The 14,109-nt window shown below is 37.4% G+C and overlaps 3 protein-coding genes across 8 annotated transcripts in view; all 3 read left to right on the top strand.

Annotated features, from left to right (window-relative positions):
• LOC137487290 (trace amine-associated receptor 13c-like) overlaps positions 1-14,109 on the top strand; it is a 111,775-nt gene that overhangs the window by 60,623 nt on the left and 37,043 nt on the right. The gene's annotated exons all lie outside the window — the stretch shown is intronic.
• LOC137496530 (trace amine-associated receptor 13c-like) lies at positions 672-6,892 on the top strand. The gene has a single exon (XM_073915186.1). It carries the CDS (start codon positions 4,929-4,931, stop codon positions 5,979-5,981), a length of 1,053 nt encoding a protein of 350 aa, XP_073771287.1. The 5' UTR covers positions 672-4,928; the 3' UTR covers positions 5,982-6,892.
• Positions 9,037-12,298, top strand: LOC137496529 (trace amine-associated receptor 13c-like). The gene has a single exon (XM_073915190.1). It carries the CDS (start codon positions 9,073-9,075, stop codon positions 10,123-10,125), a length of 1,053 nt encoding a protein of 350 aa, XP_073771291.1. The 5' UTR covers positions 9,037-9,072; the 3' UTR covers positions 10,126-12,298.

Here is a 14,109-nt window from a genome sequence, read left to right as displayed (position 1 = left end):
TTTAGTTGTAGTTATTTTCTGTGGGTATAGTAAAGGGTGACACACAGCTACATAACGATCAACAGCAATTAAAACTATATTGCTTAGAGATGCAGAGAGCAGCAGCCTGACAGTGATTACATACAGTCCACAGAAAGTGTCTCCAAAGTACCAACATGTCTCAATTTGTTTGATACCCTCAACTGGAATCCCAATAAGTCCAGTAAGCAAGTCAACCACAGCCAGAGAGAGAATAATCATGTTGGTTGGAGTGTGAAGCTTCTTGAAGTGAGAGATGGAGATGATCACCAGCAGGTTCAGAAACACAGTCCATGCTGACAACAGTGATAAAAACAGATAAATAATATTGTATTCATGTCTTGAGCGTTTCTCTTTGACACAAGATGAGTTGATGTTAGGAAAGCAGTATTGAGTCTCCTGATCCTCTGTCTCAAATGCCATGAGTGAGTCTCCTCCTGTTAGGAGTTTGTTCTGCTCTCGTTTCTGTTCTTTCATTTATACAGTGTCTGGATTATACAGACAAACCCACCTACCGCCCACGATGATGCTGCATAATGGCATATTTTCTTGATCCATGAGTCGATGAAACAGATTGAATCTGAAGTGTTAAATTGTTTGTAGCTATGTTACTGTACCCTTGTTAATTTTAAATAAAGACATTCTTTGGCTAAAAATTTAAAACCTCTCATCACTTACTTAGGTGCTTGCTTTTCCGAATGTTTGACCTTCTATATTATGGAAAGGTATGGTAAGCATCAGCGTAATAGAGTTGTGGTCTCTGAGCCTCTCTTTTATGGAGTGGCTTGATTAGCATCAGCCGTGACTGATTAGCCCTTAGTGATGATCAAGTATTTACATTGTGTTGCCAGGGTCTCTGATCTCCATGCAGGATGCCCGTCATACTCCCCCTAACCTGAACTGTAAATAAATGGATGCTTCTAGTCTCTCTGAATCACACCCCCCCCCCCCCAATTCTCTGTCAAAAGCATCTGTCTGTAGCAGGAACATAGATGAGGGCCCTCTTGAATGCCTTTTCTGCCTCAAGCCTGGTTTATACTTCTGCGTCAAGTGATGGCATGACCCGCGTTGCATGCAACGCACGTTGCAGTATATTTATACTTCTGTGCGTGCGCTGTTTCTGTTGTTCTGCAATAACACTTCCGAAACGCTAGTTGGCAATGAGGTATTAATGTTCCTCAGTGTCGAGTTTCTTCGCTGGTGTTTTGTTTTTTCTGAACGCTTCCTTAATGTACAAGTTGTTCAAACTCGCTCATTTTGAGGCAGGACCCAGCAGACGTGCAAGAATTTTAACCATGAGGTAAACACAAAACAAAACTTTCCATCCGGAGCTCCTTCACTGGACTCCAGACTTATAAACAATCGCTTTATCTGGCTTGCGCGGCTCCCGGTCCCGTGCAGACTTGTCAGCACTACCAAGCCGACCAATCACAGAGCTTGCGCTATGTGTCGTTGCGACGTGTAGTTACATTTTTTGAGAGGTGTGCACCAACGTAGGCTATGCGTCAAAGTGTAGGCTGTGCTGTAGCATACGTGTGTGCTTGACGCAGAAGTATAAATCAGCTTTTATCTGTCCAACGTACCTTCTCTGTTTGCCCCGCCCTGGTCAAGTCTGTCAGGGGGCCAGCTATAGAGAAAAAGCTGTAGATTAAGCGATGGTAATCCGCCGCCAACCCAAGAAAGCTCGTACCTGGGTCTTTGTTGAATATTGTGAGAAACCATACATATGATTTGTGTCTTCACATAGATTAATGTCAATAATTATTAATAATAAAATATGATTAAAAGTAAATGGAGAAAATTTTGTTATTTGGTAGCCCTTCACATTAATCAGTAACCAAGAAGTAGCTTTCAGTTTCAAAAAGGGTGGTGACCCCTGTGATAGAGCTTGAGAGGTACTGCAAAGAGGAATAGGCAAAAATTCCCAACAACAGGTGTGCCAAGTGTGTGGCATCATATTTAAAAAGACTTGAGGCTGTAATTGCTGCCAAAGGTGCATCAACAAAGTATTGAGCAAAGGCTGTTAATACTTTTTTACATGTGATCCTTCAGGTTTTTTATTTTTAATAATATTGCAACAATTTCAAAAACTCTTTTTTTCACATTGTCATTATGGGGTATTGTGTGTAGACTTTTGGAATCAAAAATTAATGTAATCCATTTTAGATTAAGGTTGTAACAAAAAAAATGTGAAAAAAGTGAAGCGCTATGAATACTTTCTGGATGCACTGTACGTAGTAGTTATGAGGCTGAGGTAAACTATATCTCAGTTGCGAGTGGGCCAGGGCCGAGAACCATGAGTGTGCGAGGCTGATGCCGTAAGTGTTAATGACCATCATCTGTGTGCGGCACCTGTCGGGACAAAGGAGCTCTGGATGTTAAAAGGAGACAGCAATGGAAAACGAGAGAGGACCAGGCCTGGACACTTTGTTTGTTTTGCTCTAAGTTTGGCGGTAGTCAACTTGAGGAACTGCTGCCTATTTGTTTTGAATAACTTTTGTTTGTTTTGATTAAACTTGACTGGCATGCTGAAAAGACATGCTCAAGATTTCCCTGCTTTCCACATAATGAGCATCTTGGCTTTTTTACAATCCCTCAGATATGAAGGGTTGACGAAGTTGGCAGAACATCATAGACTGAACAAAGCAGGAACTTTTATGCGTTGTCTTATTATGCTCCAAATATTTTGTCATGTCAGGGCCGTTTCTCTTATGCCCTCCCATCTTGTCCAGCTGCCCTGCTTTTTCATGCCAAAAGCTTTAACTCACAGAGTTTCCTCCTATGCTTTGCAGACCTCTCTTTGTATTAGGCTGCGACATTCCTTTAGGTCCGTTTTTTTCTAAGCAGCCCAATCCAAGCCTTCCCTGCGCTACTATTCCAACAATATCAGCATGCTGCTGTTGTTCCTCTGCATCCCTTAGCGCCTTATTAGCTGACCATTTGCGGCCTGCCCTAACCACAGTGTCTGCCTGGCGTACTTTTTCATCCTAACTGTCTCGCAAAATTTTGGCCTGTCGAGTTTTTGTTACTTTGTACTCCTTAAGAACTGTTGTCACTGGTAGCTGAAGCTTTCTGCCTGTGATATAAAGACCAATGGATCAGAAGCTTCTTGGCACACCCAACCATCGTCAAAAAGAGGTGTTCATCTTCCTCTCCAGTCCTTTCATTGTAGAGAGAGAGGCACCTCATAAACAAGCAGAGGCCAGAGCAGTCTAGGAAGTACTCCATTCTGGTAATCCCAGGCCTCATATTTGCCAGGTATGCCATTCTTCTCTAAAGATGTCATCCAGGTATCTACTTGGACAATCATTTGCCTCAAGCTTTCCTTATCATTAAGGTCTGCCCTACACAACTTCCCCAAACTCTTGATTGGTTTCTCTCTGGCTGTTGGTATGGTGGTGCCTTTTATTCTCAACCGGTCCTGAATGCACCCCTTCCTCAATACCAGGCTCCTGGACTACTCGGGTTTAAACTCTACACATGCCAAATCAGTGAGTTCCGCAAGATCTTCTAGGATCCATCTCCCTTCTGGTACTGATTTCGCCATTATGGTGAGGTCATCCATAAATGCTCTTATAGGTACCTGCTATTGGTCAAGATTGCTCTACGCAGCAACTTTTCTGATTACTTACCAACAAGATTAATTGCTGCTGAAAACAAGATCACTGAAATTGTGCATCCTGTGACAATGCCCACCGTTAGTCTCTGCCACTCAGTGGTAAAATTCCTTCAGGTGAATCAAATGTGGAATTTTCCATAATAGCAGTGCATGAGCTTCTGGAATCGTTCTGGAACATGGTAGGTCTCCAGCGTCAAAACCACTGATTTGACACTATAAAATAATTTATAGTTTGTTGGTTTCTTACTGCGCTCAGTGTGGTATTGCTTAATATGTGTTCATTGTGGCTGACATGGACTAAAAATTTTCAGTTTGAAAGTCCAGGATCCATTTGCAGACGGAGGTGTTTGGTTCTAGCAGGTTGAATTTATTACAGATCTGTTGTGAGATCATAGTGTTAAATGCTTATCTGAAAACAGTGAACAGCATTCTAACATTCATTCATCCATTTTTTTTTAGGTTTAGTCCCTTTTATTAATCAGGGGTCGCCACACGAATGAACCGCCAACTTTTCCAGCACATGTTTTATGAAGCGGATGCCCTTTCAGCCACAACCCATCCCTGGGAAACACCTATACACTCTCTTTCCCACACATAAACTATGGTCAATTTAGCTTACCCAATTCACCTATAGCACATGTCTTTGAATATACATCTTCTAATATACACGTTAAGCCATTGATCAGCCATGTTTCTGCATAGCTTCTTATTCTGTCTCTAAGAGTGTGCCTTGCCACCCTGCACAAAAAGTTCTTTTTGGCCTCTGATATCTTGTCCTTTTGGTCATGACCTAAAGCTATAATAATATATCTGTTACTTATAATCTAGACCAGGGGTCACCAATCTTGGTCCTGGAGGGCCGGTGTCCCTGCAGGGTTTAGCTCCAACTTGCCTCAACACACCTGCCTGGATGTTTCAAGTATACCTAGTAAGACCTTGATTAGCTTGTTCATGTGTGTTTGATTAGGGTTGGAGCTAGAACCTGCAGGACACCGGCCCTCCAGGAACAAATTTGGTGACCACTGATCTAGACTTTACTATATTATACTATACCATAATTTTATATGTTACTAATTCCGTTCTCGATGTTGTAAACTAAACAGCAAAACCACCAGAGACAGATACATAATAAATTTTTAGGTGTAGTTAATTTATCCCATGCCTTTTTCCTAAAATACACAGAATTTGACCACCAAATTTGAAATTGTTATGAAAATTATTATTATCATCATTATGCAGCATCAGAGTGGGCGGTAGATGGGTTGGTCAGTCTAATCCAGACACTGTATAAATGAAAGGACAGAAAGGAGAGCAGAACAAACACCTAACAGGAGGAGACTCACTCATGGCCTACGAGACAGAGGATCAAGAGACTCAATACTGCTTTCCTGAGATTAACTCATCATGTGTCAAGGGGAAACGGTCCAAACATGAATACAATATCATGTATGTGTTTTTTTCTTTGCTGTCAGCATGGACTGTGTTTCTGAACCTGCTGGTGATCATCTCCATCTCTCACTTCAAGAAGCTTCACACTCCAACCAACATGATTATTCTCTCTCTGGCTGTCGCTGATCTGCTTGTTGGATTAGTTGTGATGCCTGTAGAGGCCATCAAACTGACTGAGACGTGTTGGTACTTTGGAGACACTTTGTGTGACTTGTTTATGATAATCATGGGACTAACTGTCTCTGCATCTATCTGTAATTTAGTTATAATCGCTGTTGATCGTTATGTTGCTGTTTGTCATCCTTTAATTTACCCACAGAAAATAACCACTACTAAAACTTTAATAAGCATCTCTTTGTGCTGGTTTTGCTCATTAACCTACAATGCTGGGTATTTAATTAGTGGCAGATATTTTGAAATCAACCAAAGCCCAGGCACGTGTTATGGAAAATGTTTTTTAGTGATAAGTTTTTCATGGGTATTCACTGACTTGTTATTTTCTTTTTTATTACCTTGTACCCTGATCATAACTTTATATTTGAGGATATTTTATGTTGCACATCAGCAAGTTAAGATTATAAACTCAATGATGAAGGGTGGTAATTTAGAAGCTTCAGTGAAGAGAAAATCTGAGAGCAAAGCTGCTCTTACATTAGGAATAATTGTGACCGTTTATTTACTTTGCTACATTCCATTTTATATATTATACATGTTATCTGTAACAGGTACTACAATTATTTCTTCTACCACAATGACATTTCTAATATGGACTTTGTATATTAACTCAAGCGTGAATCCTCTTGTCTATGCTTTATTTTACAGCTGGTTTAAAATATCAGTTAAACACATCTTAACTTGTAAAATATTTTCCCCAGTTTTGAAGCAAAAACTCTAATGGTAGAATACAGATTTCATTTATATTGTTCACTTTGGAAGTGGACATTTTTAATAGAGGGAAAAAAGTACTGACCATGACTATGCATAACCTCTTTTGACAACCTGCTGTGTGCTTACTTTTATTTGGACATGATTAAATTAAAATTAAAGATGACGTTTTGATCATTCAAATAAGTTAATACTTTTGTTGATAAGAGATAATTCATTCTATATTTAAGATTGTTTTTTTATTGTGGCCATAGAACATTGTTTATGCACAAATGCACATTTTAGATTATGTAATCCTCACTTTGTAAAATGAGAACAAATTGAAAGACTTCACTCAAAGTGTGTGTTCAGTTTTATTGAAGTAGGCCTTGACAGTCTTGAATTTTCAGTCATGTACTGTAGAATGAGGTGTTGAAGTCAATGTAATTTTAACATGAACGATTATAAGCTGAATATTTCAGTTATTTTAAAAATCTATTTTAATGTTAAATATCTGTTTGAAATTTGCACTGCCATTATGCTACAGAAGAGGCATTTAGGTTTGTACACCAAACATTTAATGCTGCTGAGAGGGGTTAAAAATACTATTACAGCAAAAAGTATATTTCAATAATAAGTAAGTAAGATTTATGAGAGTATTCTTGTTTAGTCTGTTTTTAATGTAACATGATGTTTATACACCGAAAAAGTATTGAGAAACCTAATGATAGTTTAATTTGTTATTCAGTTGTAGAGTTTAAAAGAACTTTATAGATGTTTTTGTCTGAGCCCATTTTCTTCTACTTTATAAATTGTTTTATGTGAAGACTGAGGTTTCCCATGACATATGATAAATATCATGTCTGTGTGTACAATCTGCATTCTGTACTCATGCAAATGTGTTTTTTGGTTCTTGTCAATAAAACGTTACACAAAATCACATTAATCAACATCAATTGAATCTTTATTGTACAGAGTTATCAAGAGTAACGGTTTAAAATCAATACAAAACCAGAAAGTGTCCCAAAAATATCAACATTTCTCAATTAGTTTGATGGATTGTCTTGTATTGTCATTGCAATAAGGCCAACAAGTAGATCAGTTACACCCAGAGAGCGAATAAACATATTTGTTGATTTGCGAAGCTTCTTGAGGTGAGAAATGGAGATGATTACCAGCAGGTTCAGAAACACAGTCCATGCTGACCTTATTAAAAAAGTTAAGTTATATTAATGTGTGGAGTATTTTTTCATGACCTGATGAGTTTGCAGGAAAGCAGTATTGAGTCTCCTGATCTCGCCTGCTGTGTAATGAAGATTATTTTATTCATACTTTCATTGCATAAGCAAATCCATCTAAGCTTGTTTATTGTCAGTACTTCTAGACCTCCAAAAACTATGCTCAAATTTTTAATTTTCAGCTAATGATTAAAGATTTGATTTAGAAAATTCTAATTAATCCTTGTTTAAATATGAAAAGATAAGTGATATATTTGAGATAAATATATTTGAAACTTTTTTCTCTGTAAACAGTTGCTTCTGCCCAATAGACAAAGGGTGCTTTCACACCTGTGAATCGATTCAGTTGTTCCGAAACAGGGATTACAAATGTTACATTGTTGCTTTTTGCTCTTGGAGCGGTTTGCTTTCACACTGCAAAGTTTCTAATCGGACCAAAAGAGCTAAAACAAGTCACGTTCGAGTAAACTCTCCTCACATTGGTCAGAGTGTCAGGGTTTATTTTGCAGCGTCCCGCTAAGCTGTCAGGAGAGGTGGTGGTTTGGTGGTGATTGACAGGGTACGAGCGCGACGTGTCTGAGGAGAGATGCGGTGGGGAGGGGTGAGAAGGGTGCACGACGATGCCTATTTGAGGACCGGGAGGGAGACGCGAGATTACCGGGAGATCATCACTCGTTTGCGGGCATCCGGAGACTTGCGAAACTTCCCGCCATACTCATAATTCTCTCTTCATATAACCGTAAGCCTATTACATATCCATAAAACACTGTGATATAACCGCGCTCGGATCAGATCGCTTTCTCTCTGCAATCGAACCGCTTCAGGGTTCGTTTCAATCGAACCGAGACCACCTCACTCAGGCGGTCTCGGAGCGATTACTTTGGCGCGGAACAGAGCGCGATTTCCCTGTTTACATATGCCAAACAAACCGCGCTAACTGGGCAAACGAGATACGTTCCGAAACAAAAGTGTAGGTGTAACAGCATCCTTACATTGCACTTTACAATATACTGGCATTTTCAAAATGATATAATCATTTACCTGGATGCATAAATTACTGTCTGCATGGATTGTATTTCTGATGTACTGGTAATGATTGCAGAACCAGAGGGTACTGTCCAGCTTCAGAACCAGGAAAATCAGACTGGACCATGAGCTCCAGGATGGTTCAGTTACCCCCAGCTTGAGCATCTTTTAGATTTCCTCCTTTATAGCCTATTGACGGGCCTCTGGGACTTGATAGGGTCATTGCCTGATGAAGACTCCAGGTGGTGTTTGGATATTGTGTTGGTGTGGCCAAGGATCTTTGAGAACACATTCTGGAACTGACCGACCAGGTGTCTCAGTTTTGTCTTCTGGATTTCGAACCACATATTGCACTAGAAAAGCATGTTTGCAGATAAGCATCCACTTCAACGCAACTCGAATGCCAAATGTCTTGAATGTAATATACACGTTAAATCAGTGATCAATCATGTTCATAGAAATCTACTTTTCTGCATAGCTTCTTATTCTGTCTCTAAGGGTGTGTTCTGCCACCATGCAAAGAAAGCTCTTTTTGGCCTCTGATATCTTTTGGTCATGACCTAAAGCTTTAATAAAATATCTGTTACTTATAATCTAGACTTTACTATATTATACTATACCATAATCTTATATGTTACTAATTTAGTTCTCAATGTTGTTAACTAAACTGCAAAACCACCAGAGACAGATACTTATTAAAGTTTTAGGTGTAGTTATTTTATCACATATATTTAGCCTTTAATACACAGAATTTGTCCACCAAATTTGAAATTATCATAAAAATTCTCATTATTTTCATTATGCTGCATCAGAGTGGGCGGTAGATGGGTTGGTCAGTCTGATCCAGACACTGTATAAATGAAAGGACAGAAAGGAGAGAAGAACAAACTCCTAACAGGAGGAGACTCACTCATGGCCTACGAGACAGAGGATCAGGAGACTCAATACTGCTTTCCTAACATCAACTCATCATGTGTCAAAGAGAGACGCTCCAAACATGAATACAATATCATGTATGTGTTTTTTTCTTTGCTGTCAGCTTGGACTGTGTTTCTGAACCTGCTGGTGATCATCTCTATTTCTCACTTCAAGAAGCTTCACACTCCAACCAACATGATTATTCTCTCTCTGGCTGTCGCTGATCTGCTTGTTGGATTAGTTGTGATGCCTGTAGAGGCCATCAAACTGACTGAGACTTGTTGGTACTTTGGAGACACTTTGTGTGACCTGTTTATGATAATCATGGGACTAACTGTCTCTGCATCTCTCTGTAATTTAGTTATAATCGCTGTTGATCGTTATGTTGCTGTTTGTCATCCTCTAATTTACCCACAGAAAATAACCTCAACTAAAATTTTAATAAGCATCTCTTTGTGCTGGTTTTGCTCATTAACCTACAATGCTGGGTATTTTATTAGTGGCAGATATTTTAAAATCAACCAAAGCCCAGGAACGTGTTATGGAAAATGTTTTTTAGTGATAAGTTTTTCATGGGTATTCACTGACTTGTTATTTTCTTTTTTATTACCTTGTACCCTGATCATAACTTTATATTTGAGGATATTTTATGTTGTACATCAACAAGTTAAGATTATAAACTCAATGATGAAGGGTGGTAATTTAGAGGCTTCAGTGAAGAGAAAATCTGAGAGCAAAGCTGCTCTTACATTAGGAATAATTGTGACCGTTTATTTACTTTGCTACATTCCATTTTATATATTGTGTATGCTATCTGTAACAGGTACTACAATAATTTCGTCTACCACAATGACATTTCTTGTATGGACTTTGTATATTAACTCAAGCGTGAATCCTCTTGTCTATGGTTTATTTTACAGCTGGTTTAAAATATCAGTTAAACACATCTTAACTTGTAAAATATTTTCTCCCCTTTTGAAGCAAAAACTCTAATGGTAGAATACAGATTTCATTTATATTGTTCACTTTGGAAGTGGACATTTTTAATAGAGGGAAAAAAGTACTAACCATGACTGTGCCTAACCTTTTTTGACATCCTGCCGTGGGCTTGCTTTTATTTGGCCAAGATGACGTTTTGATCATTCAGATAAATTACTAGTTTTGTTGATGCTTCTTTTAGTGCATATTTCATCTGCTGTATATATGATCAACACTATGATCAACCATGGGATCAGTAGAAATATTTCACTTCAAATTTAAGATTGTTTTTTATTGTGGCCATAGAACATTGTTTATGCACAAATACACATTTCAGAGTTTGTAGTCCTGACTTTGAGTTAAATCTTTTAATTTGTTATCATTTTACAAAGTGTGTGTTCAGTTTTATTGAAGTAGGCCTTAACTCTATCATGTACTGTAGAATGAGGTGTTGAAGTTAATGTAGTTTTAACATGAACGATTATATGCTGAATATTTCGATTACCTTTTATTCTTTTTAATGTTAAATATCTGTTTAAAATTTGCACTGCAATTGTGCTACAGAAGAGGCATTTAGGTTTGTACACCAAACTTTTAATGCTGCTGAAAAGAGTTAAAATGATTACATTAAATCAAAAAGTATATTTCAATACAAAGGAACTAAGATTAATGAGAGTATGCTTGTTTAGTCTGTTTTTAATGTAACATGATGTTTATACACCGAAAGAAAAATAAGAAACACAATGATAGTTTAATTTGTTATTCAGTTCTAAAGTATAAAATAACTTTATAGATGTTTTTGTCTCAGTTCACTTTCCTCTTTTTCATAAATTGTTTTATGTGAAGACGGTTTTTCATAACATCATAAATGTCATGTCTGTGTGTACACTCTGCATTCTGTACTCATGCAAATGTGTTTTTTTTGGTTCTTTTCAATAAAGAGTTACACAAAATCACATTAATCAACATCAATTGAATCTATATTGCACATTTATTAAGAGGAGCAGCTTAAAAATAACTACAAAACCATTGACAGAATGTGCCCCTAAAAGACTAACTTATCCTTATTAGTTTGATGCTCTGTATTGCCATCGCAATAAGGCCAGCAATTAAATCAGTTACACCCAGAGAGCGAATAATCATATTTTTTGGATTGTGAAGCATCTTGAAGTGAGAGATGGAGATGATCACCAGCAGGTTCAGAAACACAGTTCATGTTGACCATATTTAAAGCAGAAAACAAAGTTATAATAATGTGTGGAGTATTTTTCTGTGACATGATGAGTTGGCAGGAAAGCAGTATTGAGTCTCCTGATCTCGCCTGCTGTGTAATGACAATTATTTTATTCATATATCCTTCTATTGCATAAGCGTTTGTAGTCGGTCTTTGTACACCACTAAAAGCATGCTCAAATTTAAAATTTGCAGCTACTGATGAAAGATTTGATTTATAATCTGCCAAATATGAACCAAACAGTTTGAGAAAATTATATATATTTGAAACTTTTACTACAGTTGCTTCTGCCCAGTACACTTACTTTGCACTTTAAAGTATACAGGCATTTTCAAAATGACATAATCATTTATCTGGTTACATTATTACTGTTAGCATGGGTCCTATTTTGGAATCTAGACCAAGAGAAGTCCAAGTCCAAGAGCACTGACATCCGGTGAAATACAAACGTAAAAGCAGTATTTCAGTTTCAGTGTATCAGTTACTGGTAACATTACTCACTGACAGTGCTTAGTTGGAAAGTGCACAGATTGTGCCACAGACAAACAATTTTATGAAATCAGGATTGCTGTAGGTGCATCAGTAAACACAAACATGATCCAAAGACTTCATTTGTATTTAGTCATTTAGGAGACACTTTTATCTAACGAAACTTAAAAATGAGGATAATAGAAGCACTTCAGGTCACCTGAGTGCAGCAAAATATAAATAAGCCTAAGTTGGTTTAGATTTCTTTTTATTTAATCAGACAAACAGAAAACACAGCAAAGAAAGAACTAGTCAGTGCTATTACAAGGAGGCATCACATTTACAGACATTCTGAGAGGAATATCAGTTACAAATGGGTGAATGTGTGTTTGGTGCTTGCACTAAAACCTCTCAGAATTATTTGCAAACACACTGTGTGATAATGTATAAATGTTGTGATTAATGTTTATCAGTCTACACAAGCTGCTCTGCGCATGAAAATCACATACAATTTAATTTAAAATCATTTCCAAACATTTCAGTATTTGTATTCATTAATTTAGGATTTTATAATTGTAGTGCATTTTGGAATTGCGTTTCAGTGATGACAATATAATGCTTGATTTGAACACAGAAGAGATAGTAGTATCCTCAGTCAATTTTGAGTGAAATATGTATTTTGCTATTTAATCATGAATGACATTCAGTTAAAAATATCCATTAGAGAGGATGCCGGCTGAAGTATTTGTAGAGTTATTATGCATCTAACTGATATTTTAAACCATTTGTAAAATAAAGCATAGACTAAAGGGTTTAAACCACAGCTAACAAATAAAGTCCATGTTAGAAACGTCATTGTAGTAGAAATTATTGCTGTCATTTTTGTTAGAGAACAAATGTAGAAAGGAATCCAGCAAAACAGATAAACTGTCACAATGATTCCTAATGTCAGAGCAGCTTTACTCTCAGATTTCCTCTTTGTTGAACTTTCTACTGCACATTTACCACCCTTCATCAGAGAGTTTATAACTTTTACTTGAAATTGTGCAATGTAAAATATCCTCAGATACACAGTTATAATCACAGTACAAGGAAGTAGGAAGGAACATATTAAATCAGCTATTTTCCAAGCAGGGCTAAACATTACAGTGCACTGACCATAACACAGGGTTTTGTGTGAGATTTGAAAATATCCATTACTAATTACATATTCAATGCTGTAAACTGAACAGCAACACCAGCAAACACAGATGCTTATCAAAGTTTTAGTTGTAGTTATTTTTTGTGGGTACAATAAAGGGTGACACACAGCAAAATAACGATCAACAGCAATTAAAACTATATTGCTCAGAGAAGCAGAGAGCAGCAGCCTGACAGTGATTACATACAGTCCACAGAAGGTGTCTCCAAAGTACCAACATGTCTCAATTTGTTTGATACCCTCAATTGGTATCACAATAAGCCCAGTAAGCAGATCAGCCACAGCCAGAGAGAGAATAATCATGTTGGTTGGAGTGTGAAGCTTCTTGAAGTGAGAGATGGAGATGATCACCAGCAGGTTCAGAAACACAGTCCATGCTGACAGCAATGATACTAACAAGTAAATTATATTGTGTTCATGTTTGGAGCGTCTATCCTTGACACATGATGAGTTGATGGCAGGAAAGCAGTATTGAGTCTCCTGATCCTCTGTCTCATAGGCCATGAGTGAGTCTCCTCCTGTTGGGAGTTTGTTCTGCTCTCCTTTCTGTCCTTACATTTATACTGTGTCTGGATCAGACTGACAAACCCATCTACCGCCCACTCTGATGCTGCATAATGAAATGTATTTTCTTTATGCATGAGCACAACAGTGGATTGAAACTAGTGTAAAGGGGTTTGTACAGTTTTATTTTACACTTGTTGCTTAACGTATTTTAAAGGGCTACAACTAATTCCATGTATCCATAATTTATTTGATTTGTCACATGCTGGTTGTCTGAACTTTATGAAACTGCTGTTATCGACAGCAAGCCAACTGCAACTACTTTTACTTAATATAATATTATGATTTAGTTGGTGGGAGGGAAGAACACATCACGACATTTGAACATTATTACAGACAAAAATACATATTGAAAAATGTCTGATGTTTTGTGTGATATATTAAAATATCCTAATAATTTTGTTTTTATTGTTGTAAACTAAACAGCAAAACCAGCTGAGATGTTTTTTAAAGGACCCTTTTGGTTTTTGGATTTTTGCAAATTACATTTTATGCAGTGTGTAATGGTGCGTTTACACCAGACGCGCATAAA

The sequence above is a fragment of the Danio rerio genome, chromosome 10 (assembly GCF_049306965.1).
Source record: "Danio rerio strain Tuebingen ecotype United States chromosome 10, GRCz12tu, whole genome shotgun sequence".
Classification (NCBI taxonomy): domain Eukaryota; kingdom Metazoa; phylum Chordata; class Actinopteri; order Cypriniformes; family Danionidae; genus Danio; species Danio rerio.
The sequence above is the reverse complement of the archived record's forward strand: the minus strand, read 5'-3'. Positions and strand labels throughout refer to the sequence as shown.